Raw genomic sequence first — 22076 nt, forward strand, 5'->3', positions numbered from 1 at the left:
GGGCCACCGACGTGCCTTTTGCAGTCACAGTGCAGGGACAGGTGTGACCGGCACTACGGACTGGTGACAACCAGGGCAGCTTTACGTTAGCCCTGCACATCATCTGGACTAACAACTGCAGGTGTTTCTGAATGACATGTAAAGAGAAACATGAGGTGCCTGAGCCCAGTTACTCTAGCAGGAATAACATGTATGCGTACACAGAAATGGATGACTGCAAGTATATGCAAAGTAGAGTCATCTAGGTTGTTCTGGCTGCCCTACACCCTACAGGGCTTAAAGTTCTGAGGCACCATACCTGATTTCAGGTATAGAGCGTTTTTAAATTCATATAATACTTAGTTAAATACATTGTACACATTTCCTCCTGGACAAGTTTTCAGGCTCACAAATCTTAATCCCTCACCATATGCTGTTTCCATTCTTGGGTCACTATGTTTATCACGTATGTTTTATCACGTATAAATTCAGTTATCTATATATATATATATTATATATATATAAAATATTGAGTGAGGTGACCATATCAGATGAGTGTTCTATATTTTATACCCAAGGTGCTGTGGAATTATGTAACAACATTGGCAAAGACAGTCGAACCTGCAGTTCAGTTTCCCAAGAGTTGCTTGCTTTCTCTTTCAGCTTTCTCAAGGGTCGCTTTTGTGAATAGCTTAATTAACTGGCTGACATGAGTAAATATTACAGAACAACGTTTTCTTTTCCTCAGTGTGACAAAACATAGGTAATATACTTATTGTATTAATGTGTTTCATGCATTTCAGTGCTGTGATTTCTTACAACTGTTTCATCTATGGAGCTGGGGTAAGCAACTGGGTATTTTTTGCTGACCCCTGGAATCCCTGCTAAGAACTATATTTAGTACTACAATTACATTGCCAAAACCATAGAAGGACCTTCTAAACTGCTAGTCTTTCAATAGTATGATATATTCCCATTGCTGCGTAAAAAGGGACCAAATGGACAGTGAATATTGAGAAAAACTGCTTTATTGTATGGCTATAATACAGCTTGTCTTCCAACCCACAGAGATTCAGAGAGCTTTGCCAGTGTAATATTGCTTGTCTGATCCACAATCTGCAGAAGCTGCTATCTGCATTGTGCTGCAGTGAGATATCTATGCTGTGAGATCTGACTTCTGCTCATCTTTTAAAAGACAGATAAATTGCTTTATTGTCATACAGCCCCTGAATAATATGGGGAGATTTATTTTGTTAGCAGTAGGTTAAACATTTTGCAGTTTCCCTTTTTAACATTTGTGCAGATTCATGTAACCATATTGCGTGTGTGTAGTGTGTGAGGAGAGGGGTGTTATTATTTTAATTTTAGAATATCCCTACACACACAAGGAGTATGGCAGCTGATATGTGTGCACTTCACCAAACAGTGACTGTTTTCTCTAGGACAAGGCCTTCACATTTACACAGCCTGGGCTCTATACTGTGGCTGTAGGGCCAACACTGCTCTTATTAGGTTACTTTTCCAATTGAGCTGCTAACAATTATAGTATGTAAGCCACATACAGTATGTATTCTAATCTCTGGAATTAAAACTGCTGCAGTTCAGGTACAATAATAATACAATACAGTAATCAGCCATACCTTCGTTGCATGCTCCTGCAGACTGGCACCATTCCTTCATCTCTACACTGTGTAACACAACTCAGAGCAACAGGGGACGCCCTTTTTAGAAGTTGCACTCTTCACTTTCTAACTAGGCTATATTTAGAGCGAGTAGCATAGAAGCACCCATTAGTGCACAAAGAACATTAATGCAGAGGGTTCAGTGGAAGAGTTGGAGAAGACACTGGTGGAAAACCCAAGAATAAAAAGTATTTGTGACAAGGCTTGAGTAGACATTGCATCTGAAGAGCCAATTGTGTGTACATGGTTGCAGAGAGTTTTGGTCTGAGTGTAAAAAAAAAAAGGATTGGATTAACCACTGAATCCCCTAACTTGGAGTTCTTTTTTTGAATCTTTTGTTAATATTTTGTTTTTGCTTTCTTGTGAATACTACTTTCTCGTACAACAACAATGTTGAAGGTGGAGGAAACCATTAAGAGAAAGGATGAGAGTGGAGAGGAGAACATGCCATTGCCCATGGGAGCCTCTCCCATGCCGCCGGGAAGGATTGGTCTTCCAAGCGCTACACCCGGCGGCATCTATGCGGCCATTTTGAATCGTAACCACACAGTCCTTGACGCTAAGCGGCTGAAGAACTTTATAGAGCTGAGGGATAAGTACTTTCACAAAAAAGTGCTGTTTGAAGACCCCCTGTTCCCTGCTGATGATTCCTCCCTGTTCTACAGCCGCAGGTTCCCCATCGAGTTCCAGTGGAAACGTCCACCTGTGAGTAACACCCTGTTCCGGTTCCAGACTCACACCCAAACATGCAGTGATTATGAAGGAAGTCATAAGCAATGCATTTGTAAGAACATAGTCTACATGACGACTGAAAACACTTTCTTGAAAATTAATACAGTGACAAGGTCTTTGATATTCAGTTTTACTATGTGTTTTGCTTGACCGAGACACTCCAAAAAAGCAGCTTGTGCCACAAAATTATGTTCATATGAACCGATTATCTATTTTATTGCGTTTACTCACAGAAAAATGTGTATCAGTTTTAATTGTGCCAGTTATTCGCTCTGGCTGTGTTGTGTTGCTATCAAGCGGCACATGCTCATCACTCCCAAGGATCGATGTAGTAATGTTGCTACAGAGCTGTGCCACAATTTCCATGAAGGCAGCCGTCTGCGGTTGCATGAGCCATAGCAGGGCAACAAAAGTAATTCATGGATTATGGTCATAGATCGCGAAAATCTGATTAAATATTTAGCCACGCCTACAGCTTATAAATATATCTACTCCCTAAAGTGCTGCAGTACAGCTGGGATAGGCTAGATGTAGCCACTCCAGTTTCGTATGACATCTCTGAGTGTCGGGTGGTGAAGGACAGAGGCATTCAATCTCTGCGTACAGTATTAGGACCCGATACATTATCAGCTGGACAATGCAGGAGAAGGTCCCAAAGACTCATCCAATGCAACCACTGTTCTGGGACAGTAGCTCTGGGCATTAGATTGATCTGTATCTTTGCATATAACATCTCACCTAGGGTCCAGGTGTGACATTCACTTCAAGAAGAGGTGCAGACAATATACTGTGTTGTATATCACCAGCTAGCCTTTGAATCATGTGTTCTTATAATGAAAATAGAATCCCTTGCCCAAATACCAAATATATACATAGTCGGCAGTAACTGGTTTTACCATATTAGACAGGCTTTCTTTTCCACATTTCTCAGGTTACGAAAACTATATTTAGCAACACTGCGCAATTAAATATTGATTTTCAGGCTGATGTCAGGACTGATTTATTAATGTAAATAATGACGATGCTGGGCTGCCCATGGCAGAATGAGGACACACGTCCATCCTTCTGTTTCTGTTTTGAAGATCACATGGCAGGAAATTTAAAATGAGACTAGGAGGGAATAAAGTCCAGGCAAACAGCCACTGTCTGTATTGCTTTATAAGGTATTAACTTTAACAGCTGTTCTCTGGGTTTTTCCCCAACTACAGAGAAGAATCAGATCTCTCTGGAGATTATCGAATAATTTTCTTTGAAAATAGCTTCTGCGACATCTTCAGGGGAAACATTTAATCACAAAAAAACCAGTAAGTTCTGCACACCTGTGTCAAATACATCATTGTTTTGGATTCAATTACCCAGCTTGTCTGGTGTACTGGAACCAATGAAATACTCTCAAAAAGTGCAAGCCCGGCCTTCTGGTCGTCTTGGATGGTTCAGTTGCGGCAGGCAAGATCAACTGAACACAGAAACGTATTTGAATCCAAAACATTTTCATATTTGTCCTATGTGCAGATGAGCTTACCCACAGCCCGACTGTGTTTATGGGGTTGGCACAGCCACAGTAACAGGGGATGGAGTTTGGAAGATCATTATTCCACATTCTCTGCAGCATGTGATTATATGACAAAGTGTTTATGTGATCCCATTCTGGTTTCAGTTCATAATCCTTTCCACAGATGGCCTTCACCTGATCGTTGCTGAAGTTGAGATATGATTGAAATAACATCTGGAGCAATTTTCTGTTTATTTCAATTTTTTCACCTTTAACATTTAACAATATCTTAGCCTATGCCTTTAAATATTTAGTAAACCTGAACCCAGTCTAGATTACATATAATATCTTTAATTTAATTTAATTTTAATTTAATCATGAACATTTAAAATGATAAGCCCTTGAGCTGGAGGTGGATCTACACAGTGGTCACTTGTAGTGCTGCAGTACAGTACATCTGTAAAGCAAACCCCATACAGAGTAGTACAAATTATATTTAGTGTGTATTGCCTCTAGTTTGTGAGATAAAGTATGAATTAACTCTTGTTGGTCTGGTAACCCTTTCCCAATAACTAAAATGTGTAATACCTCCAACCACACACACACACACACTCTCAAGAACTCAAGTTTACAGTATTTTCAATTTATCAGTTATGCCAAGATTCAGCAGACTAACATACATCCGTGCTGTAAAATCAGTCTTTTAATACTTGGCAGGCAATAGGTGGTCATGGTCATCTACTTCAGTCTGCTTCTGACCATGTTCATTTAATTGTCCATACTAGCCATGCTAATTTTTCTCTATGTACTGCAGGAAATCTGTGAAAACCCCCAGTTCATTGTGGGAGGAGCCAACCGGACAGACATCTGTCAGGGAGTCCTGGGTGAGCCACACCTTCTGTATACTGGATTTAAAGGCCTACATGCATCAACGTTCTCTTCCTGGTTTTAGTATTTAAAATGCCCACATGCATCAACGTTCTCTTCCTGGTTTCAATATTTAAAACACCCACACGCATCAGCGCCCTCTTCCTGGTTTTAATATTTAACATGCCCACATGCATCAGCGCTCTCTTCCTGGTTTTAATATTTAAAACACCCACACGCATCAATGTTCTCTTCCTGGTTTTAGTATATAAAACACCAACATGCATTAATGCTCTCTTCCTGGTTTTAGTGTTTAAAGGCCCACATGCATCAGCACTCTCTTCCTGGTTTTAGTATTTAAAATGGCCACATGCATCAACGTTCTCTTCCTGGTTTCAATATTTAAAACACCCACACGCATCAGCACCCTCTTCCTGGTTTTAATATTTAACATGCCCACATGCATCAGCGCTCTCTTCCTGGTTTTAATATTTAAAACACCCACACGCATCAATGTTCTCTTCCTGGTTTTAGTATATAAAACACCAACATGCATTAATGCTCTCTTCCTGGTTTTAGTGTTTAAAGGCCCACATGCATCAGCACTCTCTTCCTGGTTTTAGTATTTAAGATGCCTGCAAAATGTTTGCAAAGAGCAGTGACAAGTCCCTAATCCCCTCCCCCTCCCCATCCTATGGTCAGCTCTGTGTGTTAACATGGGCAGTGGTGAATGTGTAGCTTAAGTGGAGAGAATATAATAGTGAATGAAAGGGAGACGGATTGAGGAGAAAAATAAACGGTAAATACAGTAGGGTTCTCAAAAGGTGTCAAAAAGCTTTCAGTCTCAAAGAGGCTGATTATGAGGGTGTATATATAGCAACGTCATCTGATAATTATCATGCGTAATGTCACATGGGAAATCGTTTTTGAGAACAGCTCTGGAAAACAGCACTTGAATATGCATATTTAGACAATTGTTTGTTTTATTTAATCATTATGGAACACACATCAAAAGCTCAAAAACATGAAAACTAAAAAACTTGATGCACTTTTGTTATCACAATAATATGCCACATCAGTTTACATTTTTCATTCACAGTGAGTTCACAGTGGTTGTTCACTAAATTATGGTACACAATATTTATATCCAGACAGGCCACACAGTAGATATTTTTAAGCTGGTTCGCCCTCGGAACACCCTAGGGAAGGGCTTGGTGGTTGAGGGTTTGACATTTCAATTAGGCGATATTTTAGACATTTCAGCAGAAATTTCCACCAAACTGTTTACTCTAAAAATATGCTGAGCAGTGTTCAATCAGGGACAAATGATTACTAACTCCAAACCTAGCCCTGCATCCTCAAATGAACACTGTGGTTCATCCTCTCATTTAAATGTTCAGTCCTGAAGCAACAATCTAGCTTCTAAAGTTCCTATGTTACAGGACAGTAGAGTCTGCTGTATATCTTTATATTGATACTACAGTAATTAATTGGAGTGCTTTTAAACCTTGATACTGGCACACTCCTCTGTGTGCCTGTTCAAGTCTTTCTAATCTTAACTGAAATTCAAGCAGTAGAAATGTATAATAAATGTTTGATGAGACACCTTTATTTACCACATTATGTCAAAAACCACAAAGCATGCACATTTTATATAGTTTGCCTGCAATTTTCCATAGTCTTTATTAATATAATTCCATGTGCATGTCAGCATACTTAATACAAGAAATACAAAAATGAATTAATAATTAATTTAATATTAGAATATATTGTTTATTCTTTTTATATGTGTTATTTGTGCATTAATGCATTTGTGATAATGTATTCATTTCCACACTTATTTTCACATTAGATTGAATGACTCATCAATAAATGCATGATTGTTTGTTTCTGCTCTGCATTTTGCAAAGAGCTTACACAATGCTGTATGCTTTCCCGTAAATAACCCACAAAGCAAACCAGAGGCAACAGTGCCAAGGGAAAATTCCCTAAAAGACAACCGTGGGGGGGGGGGGGGTCCCCATCCTCCTCCAGGTGGATCAGAGTGTGGGTAACTGAGGATGGGTTGTATGATGGTCCTGGGGTGGATTGGCAGGCTAGCGCAGCGGATAAGCGTGAGGCCTTTGCCCCATTGGTAGGAGTGGGAAACAAAGACTAGGCGGTAGAGAAACTGAGGGTAGAGTGGGGAAGAGTGGGTTACATTACAGTGAGTAACATAAGACCTCTGTTGGGAGTTTCCTATGGCAGCGTAGCTACTAGCACAGAGCCAGAGAACCCACACAGGCATGAGAAAGGCAAAAAACCTACCCACCCCCCAAGCTTGCTGCCCGTGAAAATCCGGTCACAGCTGTTGAGAGGTGACAGTAAGTAAAGTTTGCTTCCCCATAATATACTATCCCAGCATGCTTCTCAAGCTCTCTTAGGGCGACATTGGCTCAGGCAGAAAGAGCAGTTGTCTGGAAGTTGGAGGGTTGCCGGTTTGATCCCGCCCTGGGTGTGTCGAAGTGCCCCTGAGCAAGACACCTAACCCTCAAATGCTCCTGATGAGCTGGTTGGTGCCTTGCATGGCAGTCAATCGCTGTTGGTGTATGAGTGTGTGTAACAATAGGTGACTGAGAAGCATGAATTGTACAGTGCTTTGGATAAAGGTGCTATATAAATGCCAGCCATTTACCATTTAGAATTAATTGATCATTATAATTATAGGAATTAATGCAAATCAATATCAATCAGTGTTGTCAGAATTCTTCACCGTTTGGTTGAGTTTCTGGTTCCTGCTCCTTGTCATTCACTATAATTCTATCACACCTATATTAGCCATTGCCAGCCATCATCCATCATGGAACACCAGATCGGGAAAGATCTTCGCCATGACCCACAAACTATGAACATTGGCAGTACTCTCTAGACAGCCCTCACTGGCAAGGGAGTGAAGAGTCCTCCTGGTAGTCATAAATCTAATCTGGGCTCAGTTTGGGATGATGTATGCAGGTTTATTCACAGTGATATTAGTCCTGACCCCTAATTACTGTGAGGGGAAATTGCACACTTTACTTTCACTATCACTGGTACCTGCAGTACTGTAGTACCCTGTCACCACAACCTTTCCCTTAGTTCTGCAGCGAAATGAATAGTTCCCCTGAACGTATGAACTCCCTTCCAATAAGTAAGATTTGATCATTAAAATAATCAAAAAGATGTCAGAAACCCCAATTCACATACATGAATTGAGCTGTGTTTCTTTTAATTGTCATTATATTTGGGTGCAAAGTCAACATACGGAGGTAGAAATGGGGCTAGAGTGTGCGTCAGTTTGACCCTACTCCTGCCATCTGACCTTCCCACCTTCCACCGAGGTCACCAATCTGAAGGTAGATCAACCCAGGGCACATTAAGTCATAGACAGATAAACACAGGGTACGGTTCCTAAATCACTGTCACTGCAGCTACTGTGGATTAGCTAGGGAAGTGTTTATATCCACGTATAAGAGCAGGGACACCTGTGCTGAGAGTGAACGCTGCCTATCAGGCGCTCCAGGGAAGGATGCTGGGAAGCTGTGGCATGTTCCACACGGAACAGCCGTCACTGGATACGAGTCGCTGTGGCCTGCCTGCATTTCTCTCTGGCAGCGCTAACACTAGGGCCAGAGGGCTGACTGAAACCTTACCCTCGCTCCGACTGCCTTCAACCTTCCCGGAGTCAACTGTTAATGCATGTACCTTCCGGCCAAGAAATTGTCAACATTTATGCATACACACTGCACTTCATGGGCCAGGCCTGGCACAGCTGTTGTAGCTGTTGTATGACATATTGTAATCATTTTTTTACAACAGTAATAATGTATTAATAATGGTAATAATAAACTGCGATCCTTGGGTTACTTACGGCCTCCTTCACAATCTTCCTTACTGTCCGTGGGGATAATATGCACTTGCATCCTCTTCCTGGCAAGTTTGCAACCATTCCATATTTTTTAAACCATTTTGTTATTGCCCTTACAGTGCTCAGTGGTATGTTTAACCATTTATGTAATTTGTTTTTACCCATTACCCAACTTGTGATGGTCAATTACCATCTGAGTCTTCTGAATTGACTGTTCTTTGGCTTGATGGTTGGCAAAGGGATTTTGCATGCCTGTTACCAAATTTGTTATACTCTACTGATACAGGAAATGATGGCACAACATAGTTTCTTTAGACTGAGATTAACTAAATTAAAGTAAAATTGTGTTGCCAATTTCACCTTTTGTTTGATTTTATCTACAATAATTTTTAAGGTTGCCAATCATTTTGGCACCTGTGATTTTCTGAAAAAAGTAGTGTACTAAATAAAAAACATTGAAATATGAGATTAAATGCATTGCACATTTTTTAAAAGGTTGTAAGGTTGTTTCAGCACACCTCAAGGTTACCATCAACAGAAGCTATTTATTCCCCATATTAGTCATTATTAATGTTAATGTTACTGTTATGAGAAGTAATGATACTGTAAAAATACCTAGCAACTTGTTTGTCTTACAAAATATTGTAGCGATTGATTGCACTGTAACTTGTCAAGCTAGCTACCTAGCTAGCTCATGAGTACTGGCACATTGCTGTTGTTGATATTTGCATAATTCCCAGCAGGTGGTTTGTGATTTTACAGTGTGTGCATATGTGAATGTAGATATCTGTTACCATTACTGTGTCAATCTGTGAGGGAAAGAACTTTACTGACTGTTGTATCTGAAGTCAGATATTTGCTGTGCTTGCTTGAAAGCTAAACATAGCTCTCTCATGCAGCAGGTGGTAAAATGATTGGTCCTTGGCTCATCATTCTGTAGTGTATATTACAACATCATCCAAGGAATAAGTTCTCATGGAGTCTAGAGAGGTAAACAAAATATTTTTGGAAAAATAAAAGCTTGTTATACATGAAACTGGAATTAATGCAACATTTTTGAGTTATCACATTTTTCTCCACATTACTCCACTGAAAAACCCATACCTGACATTATGGATACATGGAGACAAAGTACACAGTATTAGGTTATGCTGAATTATATTACATTATTGGCATTTGGCAGACGCTCTTATCCAGAGCGACGTACAGTTGATTAGACTAAGTAGGAGAAAATCCTCCCCTGGAGCAATGCAGCTGTGCGGATCTTATTGTGGCTACACTGGGATTCAAACCACCAACATTGCCTCTCCCAGTCATTTACCTTAACCACTACGCTACAGGCCGCCCAATTATATAATGTTGCAAATCGTTATGACACTGACATTGGTTGCATCCACTGCTGAACATCCATTATATTGTAGTGGTGTCACTATCTGTGTCTATATCAACAGCAAAAGTGCTTGTATTTACTTGTATGCTTCAGTATTCAATGAGAAACTTAATTAAGAGTAAATAGCTATATAAAACACAGTATCTGCGCATTTTTGAGACTGATGTTCAGGTTCAGAAGCATCCTCAATTTCTATATGGATTATGTCATGGATTGTGAATAGGAAAAGTTAACATCTGACCTTTGATAAGTACATTGCTCTGATATGTTCTCACTTTTTTTAAGATTTGGCAGTTGATTAGTTGAATAATCCATGCATATAAGTTTTCCTTCTATCTTCCCTATGTTATGATAGCATAGTAATCTTCTGTAATTTATGGAGAAAGGTACTCTTTGTAATTTGTTCTGAATGATAGCAATGTTTGATGGAAGCACACTGTCAGAAAAATTGGGTTGTGTAAACATGAGTATAGCTGCTTAGCTCCTAGCCTGCTCTGAATCCCGCTATGGCCTTTATTGCTTTCTTATAATCAGATACCTCTGAATGATCGTCCAAGAAATCAGAGAATGTCTAGATGTTGCCTGCATTGAATTATACAGATTTAAATGATAAATGATTGTAATGGATACCAGAAATAAATCTCCAAATATGTCTCTTTTGATGTATTTTGGTGAATGGTAACCTGGTGGAATCTTCTTAAATGTTAAAACTTTAAGTCATACTCGCAATTTAATATGTTTAATAAAATTTCTACGAACAAGACAGTATACTGCATAGTAAACAAAATAATAAATAAATTAATACATATGCCTGTGTAGGTGATTGTTGGTTGCTGGCCGCCATGGCCTCCCTGACTCTGAATGAGAAGCTGCTTTACAGAGTCATTCCTCCTGACCAGAGCTTCACAGAAAACTATGCTGGAATCTTCCACTTCCAGGTGAGGAGCACATTCCCCCACACATGTTGAAAACATAATAGTATTTGCCTTTGTTGCAATTACATTTGATGCATACTCTGAAACAAGTATGCTTCAGCCTCTGACCACTCCGTGTCTTCTCAGTTCTGGCGTTATGGTTCCTGGGTGGACGTTGTTGTTGATGACCGCCTCCCCACATACAATAACCAGCCGGTTTTCACCAAGTCGGCCAAAAATAATGAGTTCTGGAGTGCTTTGTTGGAGAAGGCTTATGCCAAGTGAGTACCTACTCGTCCCCACATTACAAACTTATGCTTTTATCCATCTGTAAGTAGAAGTGCATTTAAAATGTAACTATACATACGCTCCAACATGTCATTGAGATATTAGCTTGTAACCATTCAGCACATGACTATGCCCATGTTTACACAAGCAATGCATATACTGTACAGTATTTAACAACTGAGTGCATGTTTTAGCATGTTGCTGCACATCTTTAAGTGATGATGAGCCTTCATGTGTGGGTGCATTGCCTCACAAAAGGTATGTTCTTGGCCAGGCTGCATGGTTCCTATGAGGCCCTGAAAGGGGGGAATAGTACGGAGGCCATGGAGGACTTCACAGGAGGAGTGACTGAGTTCTATGAGACAAAGGATGCACCCAAGAACCTCTACAGTATCATGAAGAAAGCTCTGGACAGAGGATCGCTCATGGGCTGTGCTATTGATGTGGGTCTCTGCTTTTCTCCCTATTACACCTTAGAGTATATTACAGTGACGATATGTTTACGTTGGTTGGATCTCCCATTGACAACAGCAAAATTTTAACCTCAATATCTCACCCATTTCAAAATCTCAATGCCATTTCTCAGGTCTATTACAACAGCAACAGGCTTTCCAACTACTGATTTTGGTATATTTGGTATATTTTCACCATTTTTGTGTGTTATGGCTACCCCTAAAAATGATCATAAACTAACTTTTTTGTGCAAAGATCACTTTATATCCAACGCATCCAGACAAAGGACCATTCATTCTATCAGTAATTTTGGACATACAGACATACATGCTTTTTATAATTTCATGCATAGTTAATAGTTTTTTGTTTTTTTTTCATTTCTTTTTATTAAATGCGTCATGAAAAACACTTGGGTAGTTGCCAAAGGAGAGTGCAAATAAATAATCTGCATGTTTTAATTGTTTGTTTGTTTTTACAATGTTCAGTGTTGAGGTGCATTTGACCATCCTGTTTTAAAATAATTAAAATGTTATAATTAAAAGTTAAGTGAGCTGTAATTATGAAAACATTTTTTTATAATTACAGCTCACACATGGACTAAATTGGTTGAGATACTTTGCTCTTTATTTATTATTATTATTATTTTTATTTGCTTACTTGCTCTGTTACTGTAGTTTGACAATGAGTCATAGCAATTATGCATCTCTGACCCTCATATATATCAATCAATCAATCAATCAATTTTTATTTGTACAGTGCTTTTAATAAACGGCCTTTGTCACAAAGCAGCTTTACAGAGAAACCGGGCCCCAAGAGTACGCCTAGGGCAACAGTGGCAAGGAAAAACTCCCTGGCAACAGGAAGAAACCTTGAGCAGAACCTGACTCAGTAGGGGAACTCATCTGCCGCTGGTTGACACCAGTTTGTATATCAATTATATATTATTACTTGGACTGTTTGCAGGAATCCCTGGGCTTCACTGCCCCTCCCAATGTGTTGGACCCCATTATTGAAAAGATGCTTGCTGCTGCCCAGGCAAGCAAACCTGAGGAAGCTCAGTCAGGGGTACGTATCAGCATTCATCTCTCTACTGCACCCTGCCAATCAGTCAATGATTTTCTGTCATACAGAGCCTCTGTCAGTCCGATCTCATGCAATGCACAGTCACAATCTACTACATTATCTGATTCCTCATGTTGTACTCAACTATTGATCCCACTACACTGACTGAATGCATTCATTTGATTCTCATTACTTAGTTTAGTGAATTCCGAAGTTGACAAGTTCCATGTTCAATCAACTACGTAATTATAGTAAAGCCCAAATCACTATGAATGTTTACCCTGAAGCAGCAGCCTGTGTATACATGCATGAACAGTTTCTGGAATTATGATTATGCTGCAACCATTCTGTATCTTTTCAGTACATCTCAGTGGTAGCACCTATTCACAGTGGAAATAGCAATGTGTGACTGTGTTTCTTTCACTACTGTTATTATTGAATTCATAAAAAATATGAAACAATTTAGTTTCAATTTTGTGTATACTTACAGGTGATCATTACAATTCGGCAAGAACCCAAAACTCCCTTGGGACTTGTCCTTGGCCATGCCTACTCTGTTACTGGAGTCGATGAGGTGAGTTGACTAATTGGATTGGCTTGGTGGGTTGAGAGGGTCATGCAAAAGCTGTACTGTAAATTATGGTTGAACGGTTTCTGTCTAAGGGTAATACTCAGTCCACTTTTTAATAATGGGTATGAGGATGTGTCATATTGCATTTGACAGTATTACTGTTTTGTGATGGCAGTGCACAATGACTGACAGCAAGAAGACGAAGGTGCGTCTCGTACGCCTTAGGAACCCATGGGGCAATGTGGAGTGGTGCGGTCCATGGAGTGACAAGTAAGACGCACACACTCCCAGGGGGTATATCACGAAGCAGGATTACTGAGCTAGCTGGATACGTTCACCGTGTAAAACCTGGAACCCATTCCAAAACTGGAACATGGACCAAACCACTACGCTACAGGGGGTGGCCTGTAGCGTAGTGGTTAAGGTAAATGACTGGGACCCGCAAGGTCGGTGGTTCAATCCCCGGTGTAGCCACAGATCCGCACAGCCATTGGGCCCTTGAGCAAGGCCCTTAACCCTGCATTGCTCCAGGGGAGGATTGTCTCCTGCTTAATCTAATCAACTGAACTAGTCTGCCAAATGTCATTAATGTAATGTAAAAACAGCTGTTCCGGGTTTTACTTGGTGAATTTATCAAGCTCAACTCAGTAATCCTGCTTTGTGGTAATACCCGCCTGTGTGGTAACAGGGGAGACACACTATCTGGCTGCTCAGGATCAACACTAACTGCCACTAACATTGTTGTGACCCTTCCAGCCTGTTTCTCACGGCCTGGCCGACCCATTACATACAAACACATGCGCCAACCTTTATATTCATGGGTATGTTTGTGAATAAAGTTTGCTTTCAGATTTATCAGTAATTTATAAGTGTTTATTGCAGTTTAATTGAGTACAGTTTATCTTGTATCCATGTTGTATGACTCCAGGGCCAAGGAATGGGCGTCTCTCTCCACCCCAGAGAGGAAACGATTACAGCAACAGAACACCGCGGAGGGAGATTTCTGGTGAGCGATTACCGCATCGTGTTCACCGCAAGCGCAATTTTCTTTCAACAAAATGAAGAATGTAGCCTTACAAAGTCATCTGCCTGTCTCCCCTCTCTCTGCACAGGATGTCTTTCAAAGACTTCACAAGGCAATTCACCAAGGTGGAGATCTGCAACCTCACCCCTGATACCCTGGAGGAAGACACGGTCCATAAATGGACGGTATCTGTTAACGAAGGCCGCTGGGTACGAGGTTGTTCCGCTGGGGGATGCCGAAACTATCCAGGTTTGTCCGGAGTGAAGCCCACTTCTAAAAATCATGCAAACAGTGCTGAAAATACTCTCGATTCCTGGTTAGAGTTTTAATTCAAATATTCAGAGTATAACAATATTCAGTGCAGTTTTCTTTGTGCAGAATAGCTTTAAGTCGAGCAGCGGAACGGACGGCCATTTTACATGTCTGACGTTTACTGAAGGCCCCCACAGTGAATTGTATAACAGCGGAATCTGGCTCCCTGGGGCTCCAAGCTCCCTTCACATAACTAAGATGTCATGTTTGTGGTGTGACTTGCTATGCTGTAGACACATTCTGGACAAACCCGCAGTACCGGCTGCGCTTGCTAGAGGAGGATGACGACCCTGAGGACGAAGAGGTGGCGAGCAGTTTTGTTGTGGCACTGATGCAGAAGAATCGCAGAATGGAGCGCAAGGCAGGCGGGCAGCTCTTCACCATTGGATTTGCTATCTATGAGGTCTGTGCCTCTTGGTCAAAGTCAATGTCTACGACAGAGATGGCCATTCACACCTGCATCATTTTCACAGTTCGCTTTCTATCTGTTTCCCCTTCAGGTTCCTAAGGAGGTACGGGGGTGCATATGTGCTGTGCTACCTTTGTATGAGTCGACAGCTGCAGGGTCATCTTCAATGTATCCAGACCACCCACTCAATCTGACCTCTGCTGTGTCTCTGTGTCTGAGCTGCATGGAAATATGTTGAGGATGTTCAGTAATCTATTATTTCACCTCCCAGTGAGAGGATATTGTTATATCACTGATTTGATTTAGTAATAAGTGGTTTTAGTACTGGTAGTAGGGTGCAAGATGTTACTTGGGTACTTACATCCATTTGAAACGTGTGGGTTTGTAAGGTACTGACATGTTTGAACGGTAGGGGTATGTTTTTATAGTACAGATGTTTGAAAGTTACTGTATTTGTTAGCATGGTTTTGGGATATTAGCTGGGAGCAGGATGTTAGTGGCATGTAGGAATGTTTCAGAGAACAGGGGTTTTAGTAGGGTGTAGTAGAGTATGTGTTTGGTGCATGTACATAAGAGCCTCTAAATAAGTTGGCATACCTTTCATTCTGTGTATTGAACATACTGAGAAGGGGAACTATGAAACCATGAAGGGTATAGGTTTTTACTGTTGTTAAACTGTCTGCTTCGTCCTTATCATTCTCCGTTTTTTTTTATTACCCCGCATTCCTTTTTTTCATTTTGTTTTCCATTCTCCCCATTTCCATGGTCACTGGGATGATCTGTTCATATTTGCACTAGATGCTAGGCCAGGAGCAGCACCTACCGAAAGACTTCTTCCTGTACAATGCCTCAACAGCCAAATGCAAGACGTATATTAACCTGCGGGAGGTTTCTCAGCGGTTCCGTCTGAGCCCCGGAGAATATGCCATCATTCCCTCCACCTTCGAGCCCCACCGCGAGGGAGAGTTCCTCCTCAGGGTCTTCTCTGAGAAGAGAAACATATCTCAGTGAGTGCTTGTGGCTGGGAGTGGACATAGTAAAGGGTAAATGGCTGGCATTTATGTAGCGCCTTTATCCAAAGCGCTGTACAATTGGTGCTTCTCATTCACCCATTCACACACACGCTCACACTCACACACCAACGGCTGCCATGCAAGGTACCAACCAGCTTGTCAGGAGCAATTGGGGTTGGGTGTCTTGCTCAGGGACACTTTGACTCAGCAAAATCGGGATCGAACCGGCCACCCTCCAACTGCCAGACAACTGCTCTTATCTCCTGAGCTAATGTCGCCCACATATCTGGCTAAGTTTTTGTGTGGAAATGTGCATTACATAGATGTTTAGGGTAGCAGCAATTTCAATCTGAGGTAGTGGAAATGCATCATAAAGGCTACTGTAAAAGTAGCTGATGGATGTGGAGGTAGAAAAACCAGTAAATGAATGAGCAGATCCAGATATGGCATTGTGATTTACTGTTAATAGCTGTTTGCTGCTCTTTACTCAGAGAGATAGAGAACAAGATTGAAGCTGACCATCCGGTGGTGAGTGCTATCTGATACTCATCTGATACCTTCATTCTTTTACTGGCATTTAGCAAACATTGTTATCCTGAGATACTTCCCTGCAAACATTCTTTTGTCAACAGGATACTTGTGTGGTTTGCAAAATACAAATAATTCCCTGGCTAGAATACCTATGGACCTTTTTAGTTTTACCCTTAATTGATGTATAGCTAGCTTTATTTTCCTAACTTGGCTCACTGTTGTTGGCTATAATAGGTTACATTTCTCACTACCTAACTAGCTTGCTAAATTACAACTTCTAGACTGCGTGGCATGGTCTCATTTGATCAAATATAGCACCTATAATTGCAATCAGCTGGTGATAACAATGCTCATGGCATGTTTAAAATACAGAAAATAATTAGAACTCTATGCGTTATCCTACTTTGTTAATGTTTTATTTTATTGCCTCCCCTAGATAGAAAAGTCAAAAAAGAAGAAGGCAAAGGTAATTCCAGGGCCATGTCTATACAGTAGACATGTCTCATAATTATTTTGTGTTGTGTGACTTTGTAATACTGTCTTGTGTATGAACTGAACTCAGTGAAGTGGAAAATGAAAGCATCTCTCTCTCTCTCTCTCTCTCTCTCTCTCTCTGTCTCTTTCTCTCTCTTGGACCCTTCAGCCCATTGTTTTTGTGTCAGATAGAGCAAAAGCCAATAAGGAGGTAGAGCTAGAAGAGTATGAGGAGCAGCAGATACCCAATGGGAAAAAGGACATGAAAAAGGTAACTTCCCTGCGATGGGAATAGGGAACTAACTGCAAATCCTGAAATTTCTCGTGTCTTTGTGAGACGCTATGCGGACGCTATAAGCATTTCGGCAGATATTGCTCAACTGGCAGAGTTTGTAAAGGTGGAGGTTATAACATCGGCTGGGAAAGTGGGGCTGGTGTTGCTGCACTGATGTTTGATGCTGGCCTGCTATTGGTTTAGCCAGTTCCCGCAAAGGAAGAAACTGAGCAGGAGCGGCTGTTCCGTAGCATCTATGAGCAGATTGCTGGAGAGGTAAGCAGCGTGGGAATTTAGCCAAACATTCAATCATTTTTCCTGAGAAAGTATAATATCTTGCATCAACTTGCATGTTTCCACAATAAGTATTAACTACCAAACAGGAAAATGGAAGGCGTATGTATGTGTACCAGTTTAGCATGATGTCTCTTCCCACAGGATATGGAAATTTCAGCCAAAGAGCTGATGAATGTCTTTAATAGGGTGCTGGCAAAACGTAAGTGTATTTTTTGCTCACACTTTCTTTTACACATTCACACACACTTCCTTTTGGGCATACACGGATGTACACTCTTTGCCTTACACACACTTGCATCCATCTTAACATTTCCTCCTGAAATGCCCACCTTCAAATGTTCATGCTTGTATATATCCATTTTTATTGCTTGTGCACCACTGCAGATTATTTTCTTACTTATCTGTCTCTGCAGATAAAGAATATAAAACAGAGGATTTCAGTCTGGAGAGCTGCAGAAGTATGATAGCCCTAATGGACGTATCCTTCACATTAACCCAGGCCTTGTACTCCCTCAATCAGTGTACAGTAAGCAAATGGAAGCAGGCATTTCCTCAACTCCACCAATGTAGACTGATGGATCGGGAAAACTGAACCTGCAGGAGTTCCATCAACTATGGAGTAAGATCAAAAAGTGGCAGGTGGGCAATCATCTCCATAGAGGGCATATTTCACTATAAACCAGCTTCATCTAGGCCAGGGCCTCCAAAATTATGGGTCATAACCTCAGGTTGGGCCTCCTGATTTAAGGATGGGTCGCCTGAATTGATTTTTTGGAAAAAAGGTCTTTAAGGAACTTTCTGTAAATGTATGTAAATGCAGTCTACTACATGTCGAACATCACAACAATTCAATTACAATAAAGCAGCATGGCACAAGAGGTTGTGGTATATCGGCAATAGTTATGGCTAAAAGGGGTTTTAATTGGTACGTTTGTGTGTGTGGTATGTTTCTTCCACATAGAAGCAATCCAGGTGCATTCTGAATGTTACCCAAAGACACAAACACTCTGAGTCTGTGACTGAGCACTGTGTTGTTCTTACAGGGGATTTTTAATCGCTATGATGTCAACAAGTCTGCCACCATTGACAGCTATGAGATGAGGAATGCAGTTAATGATGCAGGTTTGTTTCCATTCTATCTGATCTATTCGATCTTTACCATGGGCAGCCATCTTGTACTCTCCGCTCACCCCTATACTTTACAAAATAATTTTTCTTATATGAACTGTGTAATCCTGATGTGTCTTCATCTGAAGATTTCTTTCAATAGACCTTTCATATGTTACATGATATCTGCAGCACTGCATGGTGGACTATCCTTGTTTCTCAGTGACAAACACTGCCTAATTGTATGACATATTCATTATGAGTAAAACTGTTCACTACAGTCATCACAGATTCTCTACTCTAAAGAAATGGTCAGCTGCCATAGTCTTAACATTGAATTATTTTGTTCCCCTTATGAATAGACATTATGAAGGGGAAGTGCTAGGGACAATTAGGGTTGAAAAATTAGGCTTTGAAAAACGGATATTCTGGTCCAAAACAAAATGAATCTGGCAACCTAAGGGACAATCCTTGTTGCAATGGATGTGCTATCCTTTGTCTCTTCATTAATATTTAGACCAGGGGTGCACAACTCCGGTAAAGGCTTTGCTATTTGCGAGCTGTTTTTTGTTCCGACCAGTTACCTTAATTCATTTTTCTGACAGCTCTAGAAATGATGCTAGTTCTTTAGAATACACTTGCAGTCTGCACCTGTAGCTGGTGCATATACAAATGCCTGATCAAGACATTATTTCGCTTATTGAATGATTAAGAACAGAAGTTGGCACAAAATCCTGTAGCGGATCGGCCCTTGCTGTGCACCCCTGATTTAGACTGAACTATGCCAGCTGGACTACAGAGGTCTTGTGTCCCTCATAGGCTTCCATCTCAACAATGAGTTGTATCACATCATCACAATGCGCTATGCGGATGAGAAAATGAACATCGACTTTGACAGTTTTATCTGCTGCCTGGTGCGACTTGAAGGCATGTTCCGTAAGTATGACAGGCTCCTTGTACACCTTTGTATGGCACATGTATGTACATAAATACTAGAATAGTGCTTGTTCAGTCTCTGTAGCACATGAAAAGTGTTTGTTGTAACCTGGCATTATTTGGTATATTAAAAGTATGCTTTATATGTCTATCTTGTTTGTGAAATGAAGTTAAGTGTAAGGTTTTAAAAAACAATATTATTTTAACCATGAACCATTGTTAACTTAGACTTAACTTCATCTCTCAAACAAGATATAAAGCATAATATTAATGCATTTATCAAAAAAATAATAAAAACCTCTAAACTTGTGCTTTCTAATTATAATGGCATGTCCTTACAGGGGCTTTCAACGCCTTTGATAAAGATGGAGATGGCATTATCAAGCTCAGTGTCCTGGAGGTAAGATTGTCTTGTTCTTTATTCATTTCTGTGACAGCTGCTCAATTCTCACACTTTCCACAAGCTTTGATAGAGTTTCTGCAGTCAGTTTAGACCCAGTGGCTAAAGTCTTATCTAACTGCAGGTATAAATACAGAGCTAAAGGCATGCCTACAGCAACTGTACAGGTTTACATGTGCTAAAAGTCTTACCTAATGTTAACTGTCTTCATTCAGTGGCTCCAGTTGACTATGTATTCCTGAGGTACGCCACCCCCACACCCCCGAAGAACCCCTGTCTCTCTGCTATACTGTGCCTGGGTCAAATCCTGTCAGCATCTTCATCACTTCCTTTTCAGTTAAACTTCAAATGCTTTATTGGCTTGACACATGCAGTGCTGTAGAACTATTATTTCATGAATTCCCCCCCTGGGGATACATAAAGGAATATCTATCTATCTATTGATGATGAATTAATTGATGGTTAAAATCTACTCACTGAAATGTTAAGTTCTCAATAGTGTATATGGGGCAAGACTGAGAATAAGACTCTGCGGTAAGTCTAATTAGATTTGTAATGACCATGCCATACAGTATATACTCCAATACTACCACAAATGTACTTACCTGTTCTCATTACAGAATTCTTTCATTATTGGGGTTGGAGGTGAGCTCTGTAAACTGGGTTATTATGACATGTCCAGTTATGGTGTTACACCCTGATATTCACAGGGCTTCGGGGAAGTATGTAGTTCGCCCATACTCCTGTAGGTGGTAGCAATACCACAGACTGCCATTTCCGATACGGTGAGAAAAATAAATAAAAATAAATCTTCAGTCACAGATTGTGTGTGTGTGTGGGGGGGTCAGTTTGGGTTAGTCCTGACTGGGCCAGATTTTGGAAAAAGCAACCAGGAATAGCACAAAATGTAAGCACTGGACCAGCCACAGTAGCAGGGATCAGTGTCAGTGGGAGTAAGGCATGCAGGAGGTCCCTCCTGGGAAAACCACTAAAAGCAGTGAGGTATTTCCTCTGAATCGCCTTGCACAGACCACTCCAAACTGAGCCCCGATTGGGTTGACTACCTCCAGGTGGAGTCTCCGCTCCGCGGCTGGTGTGGTCTTGTCTGTGGTGGGGATCTGCCACCATCACAGCTCCTGGGTAATGAGTGGCATCTGTCTGGAGTGGGTGCCCCCTGGTGGTTGATGTAGGCTGTGGTGAAGTCTGCTTCAGCACTAAGACAATAAGTGACTGTTCCAGGGCTACCGGGTAGACTACTACCTAGTTTTAGATGCACGAGTGGCAAACTCTCAAGGAAAGCCTTAAAGGTACAATAGGTCATTTCAGACTTGGAATGGTCAAGAGAGGAATTGCAGCAACAAACAACCTCAAATCACAGCAATCTTCAACCAATGAGCTTTAATTATTGTATAGCTATACAATGTTTTGGTACAGTGTTGGTCCGTCTGTATATTTTGAAACCCGAATTTAAGGACTATAAACACAGGCAGAAGGCGAGTCAACATGTAAGTGAGCCTTTTTCAATGATAGGAAGGGATTTGCAATGGTCTTGTAACAATGTTTTAACACAAAACACTTACCTATTGTACCTTTAAACTCTGTGTGAGTGAAGTGTGCTCAGACTCTATTTGATTATTCTCCCCCATTTGTGATGAAGGCCATGTTTATGCAGCTATTTCTGCATGACTGCTGTCTTGGCCCAATAGAACCGAGACAGAACGGTCTGAAAACCTAAAGATCACTACTTGTTTGTATGAAATAAAGCACCAGAATCTATAACTATCTATAACAGGCTCCATATCATAACCAACACTTAAAGTATGGTGCTCTATACCACAGCATATCCAACACTCAGTGTTGAACTATAAACTCAACATGCAGGCTGTCTGCATTCTACATGTCACATTGCAGTTACAGCATGTTCCATGGCTCAAGGAAATGACAGTATTTGCAGAACTATTTTCATTTACTGTAATTAATTAGTAG

The 22076-nt window shown here is 40.8% G+C and overlaps 1 protein-coding gene across 1 annotated transcript; it reads left to right on the forward strand.

The window, feature by feature from the left end:
* The first annotated feature begins 1784 nt into the window (after positions 1-1784).
* Positions 1785-20909, forward strand: LOC133128005 (calpain-3-like). Its single transcript, XM_061241183.1, has 24 exons — positions 1785-2366; positions 4700-4769; positions 10845-10963; positions 11087-11220; positions 11502-11670; positions 12644-12745; positions 13233-13316; positions 13489-13583; positions 14242-14319; positions 14426-14586; positions 14883-15052; positions 15150-15161; positions 15857-16065; positions 16563-16599; positions 17039-17068; positions 17246-17347; positions 17555-17626; positions 17789-17846; positions 18061-18125; positions 18218-18286; positions 18691-18769; positions 19574-19690; positions 20032-20090; positions 20306-20909. Exons 1-24 carry the CDS (start codon positions 2052-2054, stop codon positions 20330-20332), a joined length of 2433 nt encoding a protein of 810 aa, XP_061097167.1. The 5' UTR covers positions 1785-2051; the 3' UTR covers positions 20333-20909.
* The last annotated feature ends 1167 nt before the right edge of the window (positions 20910-22076 follow it).

The sequence above is a fragment of the Conger conger genome, chromosome 5, assembly GCF_963514075.1.
Source record: "Conger conger chromosome 5, fConCon1.1, whole genome shotgun sequence".
Lineage (NCBI taxonomy): Eukaryota > Metazoa > Chordata > Actinopteri > Anguilliformes > Congridae > Conger > Conger conger.

Bases quoted from the DNA above. Each gene is read 5' to 3' on its own strand.
- LOC133128005 (XM_061241183.1), top strand. From the start codon at position 2,052: ATGTTGAAGGTGGAGGAAACCATTAAGAGAAAGGATGAGAGTGGAGAG. The intron at 14,587-14,882 runs GTTTGTCCGGAG...GCTATGCTGTAG, and splicing joins GGGATGCCGAAACTATCCAG to ACACATTCTGGACAAACCCG. The intron at 20,091-20,305 runs GTAAGATTGTCT...GTCTTCATTCAG, and splicing joins TCAAGCTCAGTGTCCTGGAG to TGGCTCCAGTTGACTATGTA.